Source organism: Hemiscyllium ocellatum, chromosome 3 (genome assembly GCF_020745735.1).
Source record: "Hemiscyllium ocellatum isolate sHemOce1 chromosome 3, sHemOce1.pat.X.cur, whole genome shotgun sequence".
Classification (NCBI taxonomy): domain Eukaryota; kingdom Metazoa; phylum Chordata; class Chondrichthyes; order Orectolobiformes; family Hemiscylliidae; genus Hemiscyllium; species Hemiscyllium ocellatum.
In genome coordinates this window covers 64668075-64682819 of record NC_083403.1, presented here as the reverse complement: position 1 = coordinate 64682819, position 14745 = coordinate 64668075, and the positions used below count along the sequence as shown (strand labels likewise).

At 40.8% G+C, this 14745-nt stretch overlaps 2 protein-coding genes across 2 annotated transcripts in view; one reads left to right on the top strand and one right to left on the bottom strand.

Annotated features, from left to right (window-relative positions):
• nt5dc1 (5'-nucleotidase domain containing 1) overlaps nucleotides 1–14745 on the top strand; it is a 547161-nt gene that overhangs the window by 165973 nt on the left and 366443 nt on the right. The gene's annotated exons all lie outside the window — the stretch shown is intronic.
• LOC132830121 (uncharacterized) overlaps nucleotides 8070–14745 on the bottom strand; it is a 58642-nt gene continuing 51966 nt past the window's right edge. The window contains exon 6 of the mRNA XM_060847621.1: nucleotides 8070–9982. Coding sequence (XP_060703604.1) covers nucleotides 8070–9982 — 1913 coding nt within the window. The remainder of the gene's footprint in view (nucleotides 9983–14745) is intronic.

Below are 14745 nucleotides of genomic sequence, written 5' to 3'. Positions count from 1 at the left end.
TGGAATATGTTATTGTCTACCTCATGAAATGAGCTATGTTTATGTGCAATGTGAAGTGCTTCAAGGCACTATTTTATTAGTCAGACACAGTTGAAGGTCCCCTTATGACTTAGACTTTGGGCCTCTGTATTTCCCTATCATCCTTGATGCCATGTCTCCGAAATTTGTGAGGCATATTGCCATGCACCTTGGGAAAGCCAGCTATGTTGGCAAAACCTACTACCTGGACTGCGGCACTAACTATGGCACAAGCAAATGAGATAAGGCAATCTGATCTGGCGTAGGTTGAGTCAGTAACAACCTTGATACTTGTGTGGGATTGAGAATCCTTGGAAGCAGTCAGTTGCATGAAATTTAGAGCAACTGCACCTTAGCCACAAGGCAAGGATGGCCACTCACCCGTTCGGTTTGCAAGTCCTCCTCCAACAGTTAACATCATTCTGTGAACCTTGACTTGGATGTCCTCCATGTGTAGCAGCCTTGCACGTCTGGAGAAAGTTACATCAAGGACAATTGACTCTGGGAATCTTGTAGCTCCTCCACATCCTGAGGGGACTCTCTGCTATGACTTCTTTAGCCTGTTCAGCAGCCACTGGAGGTTGCTCGTAGTCCTGGGCTTGCTGACATATTTGTTTTGCCTCAACTCATCTGTGCATGTCACAGTGACACTAACCCACTGGTCATGGTTCCGCTGAGCCTGTATGAAGACTGTCAGAAACAGAACAGGTCTGTCATGAACTGCACATTCAGTATTCACATCATCTTTGAAATGATGGCTTAGCATAGTCCACGCCATAAGGCACTTGGAGGACTACACAAAGGGGAGAGGGGTGCATTGGATATTCTGATGTACGGTCACACAAATCTGGTTAGGAGTGTTTAAGTGCTGTCTGATTCCTGAAATCTGGTGCCCCCCTCCCACTCCCCACTGGCCAGTAGCATCCAAAAAGCCTGCATTGTATATGAGAACATGTAGGAGTCAGTGCGGTCTGCAGATGCTGGAGATAAGAGTTGAGAGTGTGTTGCTGGAAAAGCACAGCAGGTCAGGCAGCATCCAAGGGGCAGGAAAATCGATGTTTCAGGCTGGAGCCCTTCATCAGGAATGAGGATGGGAGCCTCAGGGGTGGAAAGATAAATGCGAGGGGGCTGGGCTGGGGAGAAGGTAGCTGAGTATGCAATAGGTGGATGGAGGTGGGAGTAAAGGTGATGGATCGGAGAGGAGAGTGGAGCGAATAGTTGGAAGATTGACAGGTGGGACAGGTCATGAGGGCAGTACTGACCTTCCAGGAGATGATTGAATAATAATATTATTGTTAGAATATTAATCCAGAAACTTAGTTCATGTTCTGGAGACACTGGTTCGAATCCCCCTTGGCAGACGGTGAAATTTGAATTCACTAAATACCGGGAATTAAAATCAAATGATGACCATGGAACCACTGTCAAATACTGATGTCCTTTTAGGGGAGGAAATCTGCCATCCTGACCTGGTCTGGCCTGTCTGTGACTCCAGGGAGCTACAGCAATGTGGTTGAGTGTGAACTGCCCTCTGAAATGGCCTAATGAGCTCTAAGTTTCAATATCATGGACTGCAGCGGTCAAGGAAGCAGCTCACTACCACATTTTTAAGTGCAACTTGGGACAGAGAGTATATGCTGACCCAGTCAGAAACACACTGCAAAGGCCAGTGATGTGGTCAGTCTTACTTGTGACCACGGTTGGGCACTGACTGTGTTTCATATGCAGGGTACTATGTTTAATCGGTCTTCAGTGTGTACTGTGAGAGTATGAATGCCCCTTAAAGGGTCTTATTTCACTCTCACATGCACCCCACATGATAAATCACTTAACTCCACTCATTCCACAAGTGGATGCAGCCATTTTCCATTTCCATTGAGTATTTGAGATTCAGATGAGGATGAAAAGCAGTAAAGTTTGCATTTGACAGTGTGCTGTTCAGGGTCAGCCTGGTTATCTAGCCTGCTTTCAACAAAACCCCCAAGTTGGTTTGTTCCTTGGCTGTCCCTATCGAAATATTAGGTCTGACATTAATGTGGCGTGGTCTAGTACAGCATCATGTCCACCACTTTGATCAACTATCATAGGATGCCTAGCTTTGTGTTAGAATTGTAGCTTTGCATCAACAGACTGTGAGCTTTCAGGCTTTGGCTGAGGGTGTCAAATGCAAAAAGGAAATGTAAAGCCAAGCTGCTATGAGCACCCAAGTAGCTGTGAAGTGAGTGAGCACTGAGAAAGCAAGTGCAAATCCTTCAGGTGCAACCAGCAGCAATGTACAAGATGGTTGCCTGTCTCTGTGCAAAACTTCCTGGCAGCCTAATGGCAGTGAAAGTAGATGCTGTTCCAAAGTACAGCATTGAAATGGATAACTGTATTCCAAGTGGTTTGGAGGTGTACCACAAGGATGTGGTGAGGTTGGTGCATATCTGATGCCAACCTCTGTGGGTGGAGGGTGCAGGCAGTTGCTGCACAGGGAGGGTGCCCAGAAGTGTTGGGAACTGTGTCCAAGGTGAAGGCAGAGAGGAGCAAGTGGTGAGCTGGAGCCACTAGTTTTCAGCCCAGACCTCCATATTGACAATTGTCGCCATCCTGTTTCTCTCTGCCACAAAAGAGAGGACAGGAAAATATGTATACATGAAACAAGCTTAGGTAGTAAACAGATATAAATGCATGCTAACAGGACTCTTGATATTTCTGAGTGAGAATCACATCTGGCTGTTCAAACCCTTGGTTGCAAAGAGCTTTTTTTTCCCTTATGATATCAAGACTTTCCTAAATGTTCCCGGCTCGTTTGAATAACCATATGCGCAAGAGGTGTTTGCTGTTGGAACAATGTAAGCTGTGGACTTTGGAGCTTGAGCAGTAGCTGGGGGCACCATGCATTCATCAGGCTGAGAGTTTCATGGACAGTGTGGTTCAGCATGTGGTCGCCATGTTGTTTCAGGAAGTGCAGGCAGAGAGGGAATGGGAAGCTGTCAGATGGAAGATGACAATTGGTGCATCCCCCAGCTGCATTATGTTTCAGTGTTAGTGAACAGTGAGAATGATGGTTCGACTGTGGAGAACAGACACAGGCGAGGCAATAACACTATGGGTGATTCAGCTGCTGGCGGAAAAAATGTGGAGGATCGGTGGTGATTGTGGACTTGTGAATGAATGGAGTAGACAGGGGCTTTTGGGGCCAATGGAATGATTCTGAGATGGTATGTTACCTCCCAGGTGGCAGGGTCAAGGATATCACAGAATCCAGGACAATTTTAATGGGCAGGGTGATCAGCCAGAGGTCATGCACCATATTGGGACCAGTACACAGGAAGAAAGAGAAATGAGGTCCTGCAGCAGATTTCAGGGAGTCAGGTTAGAAATTGAGAAGCAGGCCTTCAAAGGTTGTAATCTGTGGATTATTCCAATGTGGCTGGAAAAAGAAATCACAAAAACATGCTATTGGGTGGATACCAAAGAGCTTCAGTCAGGTAACAACGGAGGGTTAAATATCAAATTTCAGAAGTATATGAGAACAATAAAGCAGTATTAATGATTTTACTTAGCAAATTATTATCTGGGGTAGTTATTTTGTGCAAGGTAGGGAGGGAGCATAATTTTTTTAATTGCATCCAGATAACCTTTTCAACTAGCACATAGCCCAACAAGGGAGGGACTATACCGGACCTAATATTCAGAACTGAGCCTTGGTTAATATTTTGGGAATTCTGATTCAAAGCTTATGCAGCATTTCTGATAAAAAGCTTTTGCTCGAAACAGGACTGTCCTGCTCCTCGGATGCTTCCTGACTGGCTTTTCCAGCACTACACTTTTTAAACTCTGTCTAGCATCTGCAGTCCTCACTTTCTCCGAATATGGGAATGTAGGTTTGAATCCAATGATGATGGGATTGTAAAATTTGGCATAAAAAAATCAATGGTGACTGCTGTTAATTGTTGTAAAAACCCATCAGGTTGACTAATGCCCTTTAGGGAAGGAAATGTACCGTCCTTACCTTGATCTGTGGTTGCTTCTTAACTGCATTCTAGGCATTTAGGAATGGGCAATAAATACTGGCCTAGTAATTGACAGTGAAGTCCGATGAACAAATTTTAAAAAGTATTAACTTTTATCTTTTTCTTTGAGAGGTATCACTGTCTGAACAACTGGTCAGATTTGGCTGAGAGAAATATGGTAATAGATTGAGGTCAATCAATGTTTCACATGGAATATAGCACACCAGTTATAGAGAAAACAAATCAAATGACTGACCAATCGTAAGTTACAGTCTAGGTTGGATAAGATGTCTGTATGAACAACCTTTTCTCTTTTGCTACTCCTCCTCTTGGTCACCCATGACTTCTCGATTTCTCTCAACACTTAAGAATGTTGGACCAGAGATTTCCAATAGAGTACTATTCCCGCTGTATGCTGCATTAAGGTCTACTAACATTTTTTTTCTTTATTCTCTTATCTGGGTAAATATTGAGAAGGTCACCTTCTATGATGATGTACTTTATTCAAAATATACTATAAAATTTATGTTCTTTGTCTAAACCTTGGGTTCAGTAGCCCAACTTGAATGATATTTACTTGTTATTAGCTTCTTCTGCCTTCACACATGCCTTCTGGCTTTGATCAATCAGCTTTACCTCATCTTTTCTTTATCCCATCTCAAGCTTCCTCATGATCTTTGTTAGCATCGTAGCAACATTCAAACTCATCGTCAAACAGAGCATACTGATACAGCTTGTACAGCATTAAACGATATTCCAAGGAGCATTGCAAGCACACACATAGAAATGCAGGCACTAACCATAGAGCATGTTCGGATAGGACAAAAATTTGGTTAAAACATTACTTTTATTCTGGCATTTAAAAGAGCAGAGCAGCAAGGATGCACAGGTGTTTAGAGAGGGAGTTCCAGAGCTTAGAGACCAAGCTACAATCAACAGTGACAGCTAGACTCAACAAGAGCTGCAAAGATCATGGAATCAGTGGAAAGGAACATAGCTTTTTGGGCAAAGTAGGGACTTCCAGAAGTTTGATGATTGCACCCATTCCGCTATCGTGTATTATTATTTTGAGGCTGGTTTTTACGTCCTGTTAAAACTAGCTATTCATTGTGTCATTTAATTTAGCTCTCTTACTTATTATCAAATCATTGAACTTTGGTGTTGTTCACTAAAATAACTTCCAATTGCATGAATTAATGACCTCATGAACTTCAATCAGCATCTTAATTAAGCAAAGTTAAATAAAAATCCTAGTGTAGCTTGGTTATACTGTGGTCAGTTGGTTTAAGTACCTGCCCAGTTGCTTCCCCACCAAGCTGAACCTGTCAATGGGCCCATTTTCAGGCTTGGACAGGTGTCACCATCTAAGAATAATGATCTTTTATGATTTTTATTTTGAAAGAAATAAAATTTTGAAGTGTTTCCAGAAAATTAATACTTAAAACATTACTGTTTTCTTTTACCAATTACCGATTTTATAAACGCACACAAATGTATATAGTTTATGTGTGTTTTCTAATTTTTAGTATGTGATGTTGCAATAAATGTTAATAAATATTACTTTGCATGATATATACATTCCCCAAGAGTGATCAGATCTATTCAATTCAGCCCAGTCAAAAAGTTGTATTATTAGAAAATCACAGAAGAGTTACTGCACAGAAAGAGGCCAGTTTGATCCATTTTGCCTGCACCAGCTGGTTGAATGTCATAACTCAGTGCTAAAACTCCTGCTTTTTCTCCATACTCTTATACATTATTTTTATGCAAATAGTTATCCATTGGCCTCTTGAATGCCTCAATTGAACCTGTCTCCTCCACGCATCCAGGCGGTGCATTCCAGACCCTAATTGTTCGCTGTTTGGAAAGGTTTTTCCTCACTTCACCTTTACTGCTTTTGCAGATCAGTTTAGACTTGAGCTCACTTGCCCTTCTTTCTCGAAGCAGAAACTCCCTATCTACTTTTATCCAGCATGCTCATGATATTAAAAATTTTTAAATTATATTAATGGTGTATCATCAGTTTGCTCATTCATATGTATCATATTAGTGGTGTTTTGTTTATTTCAGGGCAAGACATTTTAATTTGAATAGTTTGTTTGAAGAGAGAAACAGAAGATGTGTGTTATAGTGTGTACTTACTTTAGCAGAAAGATGTGTGTCACGCATCTTTTATTGGATAGGGTATGATTCTCCTTCTATGTGGCAATGTTGTCCAAGAGGCGACTTGCTGGCTTGAAAACCTGGGTATCTCTGCTTCAAGGAGTTTTGTGGATTGTAATGTTCAAATCCACAGTTGGACTTGAATCGTTCCGCGCTGTTGAAGACAATTACTTTTAAAATTGGCAAGGCCAAAGATTTTTAATTCCAATATGAAGACACAAGAACATGGTAATATTGTAATATAGGAAGAAAGCATTGATTTTCTTAAATGAGAGAATGTATTTTTTTCCTCCTTTATCTGTCTTGGAGGACATAAAATCATGCTGGTATCCTAAATGTTGGCCCAATTGACCATTTTCCATGAGCTCAAACACTGAATGTTGGCAGTCTGGTTTGTCCCAGAGGCATTATTGCTGAATACAGTTCAGTTCACATTTGATGTCTGTTAGCCAAGTCCAGTATAGTTCCACTTTGTGAGCCTACTTCTGTCAAACATGACCCCTGAAATTCCACTATGCTGTCATTGCAGTTGTGTGGATTAACAGGTTGAACCTCTGTAGATTTTTCAGGTGTGGAAGCTTAATTATAACTGAAACATGTTGAGTTTATCACAGAGAACAGTTTTGTTTATGAGGTTACCATTTGCCAGTTTTATTGTAAAAGAAAATTTGGAAGTTTGTTTCAGATAAATAAATCTGTTTAATTCCAGTTCCACAAAATTATTTGACAGCTCATATTAACAGTTCATGTAGTAGGAGTACAGTTAACATTTTACTGTGTAAAAGTTGCACTTTTTGAAACTATTGATACAATCTTTCTATTCCAAATTTTCTTTCTCCATCTGAAGATGATGATTTATCCAAGATTTAGTCTCGTGGTTGCCAGGAGTCCTCTGATACATCAATCAGTTGATCATTCTTCATCTCTGTGCAGCTTGAGTGTATTACTTTGGCTGTTTTACTAGGTTGACATGGTAACTAAGCACATGGTCTAGGAGTGTTCACTAAACTGCTTTAGATTAGGAGACCTGCTGCACTAAATTCCACTAAACACCAGCACTGCCACCCATCTCATTGCAATGCTCTCCAGTTGCCCTCAATTCTATCCCAGAGGTCAGTAATGATGTTTTCATTGCAAACTGGCTAATGATGATTGCAGAAAGCATAGATCAAATCTTGGACGTTTCAGATCTGTATGATTCAACAACATACAACATAAAGAACATTTCTATAAATTGAAAAATGTTAATCATTAGAAAAAAATATATACATTTACTTTTGAATAAATACACTTAAATACTTTCACTCTGAACATGTGTTATAAACTACATAAGTAAAAATCTATGAATAATAAAGTGGCATATACCAGCGGTAATATTCTGAAATCTAGAAACAAAGGAAAAGAGAATTTTGAAGCATTGGTTTGAAATTTGGAAGACTACAGTCTCTAAAATAGGTGGAAAGCAGTGAGCATGGTTAAAGAATGATCCCATATTTTCAAAATGTACTTCTTGCTTTGACATTTTCGACAACGATGTTGACATAGAAAAGAACATAACTGTGTAACATGAATTGAACAGCATTTTTGCTCATGAACAGATAACCCGTTTCTTCATGAGCTTAAAAGTTATAAAAGTGCAGTATTTATTTCTGATACAGTATGTGTCATCACACCAGTATAGTACTGTATATGCCATATTTATAAGATAAAGATAGATGACTCAAGGACATATGTTAAATGTAGGAAGATAAACATTGGTGGAACAGCTATACTTGTGTGAATTTTAGATCCAAATAATTTCTTAATGAAGGTACATTGTTTATCAATTAAGAAATACCTTCAGCAAACTTAGTTTGATTCATTGAAATAAAGCCCTGCAACCTGTGTAAATCATGAGGGGCTAATTAAAAACCCTGAGAAGGATGACTGTTTCTCATCAGATGAATATAAACCGTTAGCTTCCTCTGAAGGTAATAATATGTAGACTTGGTCATTTTCACGTAGGTGTACTATAGCACTTCCTGAGGCTTGATCCACATATCCTTGAGTGTAATCATCATATGTTTGCAGTATGGATTTTCCGTTTTTATATAATGAAACCCAAACGCTCGCCCCCTTGATTTGTACATGGTAACTAAAGTGATAAAGCCCTGGTACTTCACATGTAAAAACACCAGATGATGGATCATAATTATTATTTGAATTGGTCTCTATAATGTCAAATACTATTGGTTGCCCAACTGGTGGATATGCCCTAGAAAGAATGGCTGTAAAAGCTGGAACAGGGCTCAGTAATCCAGGTGGTGGCTGTCCTGATTTCTCTGGTTGTACATAGATTTCACCAGGTAAACCTGGTGGACCAGGAAGGCCTGGTGGACCAGGAGGACCTGCTGCCCCTATTGGTCCTGGTGCCCCTGCTGGCCCCTTCGTTATTTCTCTGCTAATGAGACCCGGAGGACCTGGTAATCCTGGTTTTCCTGGAGCACCATTTAGTCCAGGAGGCCCTTGCGATCCAGGCAACCCAGGCAAACCTTTATGGCCAGGTATTCCGGCTGGCCCTCGCAACCCGATTGCACCTGGAAAACCTAATGGGCCTTGAGGACCAGGAGGACCAGGATTTCCAGGTTTCCCATGTGGGCCAGTGAGACCAGTGTCACCTTTTTGACCAGCTGGCCCAACTGATCCTGGTAGCCCTGGTGAACCTGATTTCCCAGGAGACCCTGACATTCCTGGAACGCCAGTTGCCCCTCTATCACCCTTTGCTCCAGGATACCCTTGTGCACCCGTATGTCCTTGTGCACCTTTATCTCCTGGAGCGCCAGGAATTCCTTGTAAACCTCTTGGGCCCTGTGCTCCTGGTAGACCGGCTGGTCCCACTAAACCAGGGTCTCCTGGCTTGCCCGTTTGTCCCATCTCACCTTTTTTTCCAGGATACCCAGGATAACCTACGGGGCCAGGTTCTCCTTTCAGCCCTGGCACACCTGGTTTTCCAATGCCTGGCAGTCCTGGTGCCCCAGGCAAACCTTGGACACCAGGGTGACCCTTCAAACCAGGTGGCCCTTGCATTCCTGGTACACCAGTAGCTCCGGGCTTTCCTATTCCAATTGGTCCAGGTGGTCCTGGTAGTCCTTTGTGACCCGGTGCTCCAGTGAAACCTGTTGGGCCAGGTGCTCCCATTTCACCTTTTTTACCTGGGTCACCAGGAAGACCAGGCACACCTGCTGTAGTTAATCCTGCTGGTCCTGGAGTTCCCGGTGCCCCTGGTGGCCCAGGCAGCCCTCTTTCACCTGAAGTCCCTGGAATTCCAATTCCTTTATCCCCCTTTTGACCAGGGATGCCTGGATAACCTGGATGTCCCTTTGCTCCAGGTAATCCTGGTACTCCTGGAGATCCTACTGCCCCTTGTGGGCCAGGTTTACCAATAACAGACAATCCGGCTGGTCCAGGATTTCCTGGAGGGCCTGGACTACCCCTTTGCCCTTGAATCCCTTGAATTCCTTTATCTCCTTTTTGTCCAGGATACCCTATTCTCCCTTCAGGTCCTGGTGCTCCTGGAAGGCCTGGAATTCCCTTTAAAGTTAGTCCTTGTGGTCCTGGTTGTCCTGGACTTCCAGGGGGTCCCATCATCCCAACACCTGGTTTTCCTGGATAGCCAGCTTGCCCTGGGGCTCCAGGGGGTCCTGGAGGTCCCGGTGGTCCAGGCATTCCTGGATCTCCTCTCACTGTGAAAGTAGAAATGTATATCTTAGATTCCAGAAGTACTGGCATGTTTAAGACAAGATGATTTTGATGGGCACATTGCACTGAAGTAAGAATAATCAATGAGCAACAATAATTATGAGAAATTTATATGTGTCAGATGGTCTTGGCCATTGTTGTAAATTAAAAATACTTCCATTCTACTAGCTTGATGAAAAAAAAAGTGGTAGAATCGCCATTTTTAAAAGGGTGTAAATGTAGCGACTTAAGTTATGTTGCAGTGGATTTTTCAACACCTTTTTCTCAAAATCAACTGAGCATAATTATTATGTAATGATTATATCGTGCCCAGATCACAAAAATATTAATAGGTACTTCAGATAAGTAGTCTAAAGCAAAACATAACCTGAACCACATAAAGAGATCTTGACGCAGAGAGGCAAAAGCTTAGTTGAACTTGTGGTTTTAAAGAAGGAAAGTGCGATGGAGGCACAGTGGTTTATGCTGAGAATTCCATACTTTGGATTGACACAGATGAAAGGACAGCTACCAGTCCTGGAGTAAATGAGATTTAGAGAAGTACAGATGTCTGAAAATACAGGACTGATGGAGATTAAGAACATAGGAAGGCCAGTGAAAACAAGGATGAAAATGTTAAATATTCATTGTTGTTTACCCACTCCACAAGGCAGGAGGCAGGTGAGCGATGTTGGCAAGCTGGGGATGGAGGTTTAGGGGTGGCGGTAGCGGATGGGAGCACAGATAATGTAGGCCAGTGAGCAAAGGTCTGATGTTAATGGTGGTGATGAACAGCATATGGTGACAGTTAGGAGATTGAAGGGCTCGAATGTTATTTTTTTTCTCCCCAACATTACATCTGTGTGGGGATACTAGAAGTAAGGCAGTAGATCAGAACGGAACAAGGCAAAACCAGCCCAAAGTGTTGAGGAAATACACTTGCACCTATATTAGGCACAAATGAAGTTTCCACATTTGAGATTGTTGTAAAAATTATTGCTCCAGAAACCAATTCTGAAATCAGATCAGATCATTGAGAGTTTCTGCTAATTGTGGTTACATATGGACCTTCAAAGACGCTGGTAAATTAAGCACTATTTTATCACTAAGACCGAACTGGCACATTTTGAATTATTTTCAACAGAGTCATAGAGATGTACAAGGCATTTTGATATCAATGCTTTTTTGTGACAAAGCTATTTTCAGCTAAATTAAAAATTGTACCCTCTTATACACTTAATTCTGTCAAGACTTTTTAATGCAAACTGAAACAGAAGTCCATTCTGAAATGTTTAGCTGGTTATTACAAGATATTTTAAAATATAATTATATGCAAATTAGTGTAACAGGAAACTTAAATCAACTGCATGTCTCAAAACTAATTATAGTTAGTTTGTAAGTATGTGAGTTTGAGCCTGTCTTGTGTTTGTGGCCAACGTGGACAGCTTTGGCTGAGTACATACAATATGCTTAATCATTTTAGGCTCTGTTTGAAGATTATCATGAAATATGTTAATTTCAAAAATGTACTTACTAATGTTTATATCATGAAATGACTAAATAATATATAATACTCTTAAATTGACAAATCTACATTTGAGTTATGAAAACTATTTGTAAAAGAACAATTTTTTTTGCATTTGTGTTTTTATGGGTTGGTGACTATAGAATGATTTGGTCATTTATAAATTGTGGTAGTTCTTGCACTAGTTATATAATGCATGCTGTTATTTTTGTACAACATTTTTGATGTTAATTGTTTCTGTTGGATATGCAATCCTAATGTTATCAGTTTCATGCAAATCAAATATATTGGCCATACATACTGGTGGAAACAAATTCAATGTTGACAGTATTGTTATGTCCAATTTTGTTAAAGGATTTGGGTAGTATTGTATCGATTCTACCATTGGGAGAGCATAGAATTATAATTATAATAACTTACTGTTTAAGATTAATGGTGTGATTTTCTATAAATTATTTCAATAAATCCATTTTTGCTCATCTTTATTCTCTACTCAAATATAGTTTCTATTAAAAATTAAACTTGATGAGATACTAATCAATGTGAACCCAATACCCTTCTGATCCACTCTTCACATATCTGCATGTTTTTCTGAGATCAACAAAATTTTATTACAGAAGTAAGCATCCAACGATTTAGCATTTGCAGCCTGAAGCTTTGTGGTTTGGAAGGCAACACTATTGTTTAGAAATACATCTACTGGTAAATAGAACACCCTGTTTCTTCAGTTAGTCCTCAGGAAATTTGGTGGGTAAAGCGAGATTCTGGAGGACTCTATTTGTGATAGTTTGTTAGGTCCCAAAGACACGCTGCCCATTGAGGGTAACAGGAGCTGCCAGTCAATGTGAATGTCATAACTACATACCATATTCCTGGAGGCAATGTGGAAACAAAGTTGGGAACTTTTTACAAGGTCAGCCAAAGGAAATGCTTCCAATTTGTTAATTTCATGTATGCAAAGCATCCATAACCATTGCAATTGTATCCTTTTGACATTGTTTTGAAACTGCACTGTGGATGTACATTAAGGGCAAACTTAGTGTCAGCAGTTTTTTTTAAAGTTTTCTTTCACTTGCACTTTTGAATACATTCCAGCCAAAGCAATCCTCCTATCAAAGGTATGACATGACAAGCTATGCTATGACATGACTTGTTCTGGAATAACTGGATAATATCAATGAGACGACATTAAAGCTCATACATACTGTGTCCATTGCTCACTCCCAGGATGAGGTTCCAGACAAATAAATGATATTTAATTTTTGTTTCCACTATTGCATCGCACCCTTTTCGTGTGGTCATGTAGGTGCTGGAGAAACTTTGAGGGTGCAGAAAGTAAGCTATCCTTATAGTCACTTTGTTGGTACACTTGGTTCAATTATGTTACTGGCAACTCCAGAGTTATAATTAATCTTGACATCCTTCCACCTTTGAGAAATGATGGACATGTGGCAAACAATAAATTTAAAAGTGGTGTGTCTTCATTTGGTGCACCTTCGTTGATGGCTGAAGAAACTAATCATTGAGAGACAGACTGGAAAAGACATTGGTAAGGGATGTTCTGGATTCCTGTTTTCAGCATTGGTATTCTGTTGCTAAGCTGCTGCAGCCATTGTTGGTGGTGATAGTTCACTCCAGTCTGCAAAAGGTTGACATGATTTTTTTGCTCTTACTGAATTTTGGGTGTGATATTCAATATTTACAGACTTCATGTCATGCTTGCAGGTGTCCTTGAAGTAGGGCCTTGGTTGCTTTACTGGTAATCTGGCCCCAGCTGCCTCACTACACACAAAGTCCTTGGGTCTGTAATTGTCTTATGTCTTTGGGATGTTTCAAACCCCCTGAAGCTGCCTCTGTTTCATTACTGCCAACACACTCTGGAGTTGTGCCTTAATTCATTCATGATTTTGTTCCACCAGATACTAACCGTGATACACTGTAGACAGAGAAGGTGGAAATTATTGGGCTTCTTGTCTTGGCAACTGTAAGTCACTCATGCCAAACAGTTAGGTGCTGAGAATGCAGGACTTTATAAATCTATAACTTGATCCTCAATGTCAAGTTAAAGTTTACTCCATGTGCATCTTGCAAGTTAGCCAAAGCTATTGTTTCACGATGTATATGTTGAGGGCTACATCAAGGAGCAGATTGTATGTCACTATGACTGAAGGTCCCAGAATTTCATAACCACTTACAATGGGATGTTCTTTATTGTGCATAGGCACTCAATATCCTGTCCCCAGACATGGCTTTTCGAGCACTTATTGTGAGAGAGCACAAGTTCTGCCCATGGGAGAGAGAATTTCATGACTCTTTGTAGATTTTGAGAAGTTGAGATGATGGTTCAATTCAAAGTCATGGAAATATTGTAAAGTTTATTTTTATCATGTGAGACAGTCAATGCCAGGCACTGAAATTACTTGAAAGCAATAAATGTTGGATAAATTCAACAGCTCATGAAAGATCACAGACATGAAGCATTAACCTCTGATTCTCCAACCACTTCTACTGAGTATGATCAGCATTTTATGGTTTTACTTCAGATTTCCAAAAGCTATAGCATTTTGCTTTTGATGTGAATGTTACCTGCTGTAGTCAGTCCTGAGGATGGATGGTAACCTATTGCTGCTTTTTGAGCTGCTTCCGGACTAGAGGAGATGTGATGGAACTGATTTCTGTGGAAATGTCAGCAAACAGCTGAACGCTTGCCCATGGCTGACATAAGATCATTCAAGTAGCTGTAGTTGGTTGAGTTAATGATGTTACCTTAACAGACTCCTGCAGTAAAGTCCCAAAACTGTGCTTCTGATAACACTAGCATATTTCTTCTGGTTGTAAGAGATTCCAGTCAATGGATGATTTTCTTTTCATGAATCGCCATTTGCATCAGTCTTCTTTGGGAACTTAATGTCTTACGTTGCCAACCGCTTTATGTTTGGGACCACATATTCATATGGCTCCTCTGACATTGCTTTTGTTTCCATATCTGGATCAAGGCTCTGGTGATATCTAGTGCCAAGCAGTTCTGGCAGAACCTGAACGGAGTGTCAGTAAGCAAATTACTGGTGAGTCAGCTAGCCATAAGTACACAGCTCAGCAGGATGTTTATTCAATGCTGCAGCACACCACAGAGTGTATGGATTCACCAATACCAGAAGATCGAAGGACAGTCTGAGATTCTCCCACAAATGTTTAAACATTCCTCACCCCCCACCTTGAATTCAGAGGTGACAAATATTGAGAAACATTTCAGTAAATTTAGAGCTGAGGTAAGGTGCAAGAGAAGGTGATGTTCGAGGTGGAAGTGAGTGGTCAGGATGATGG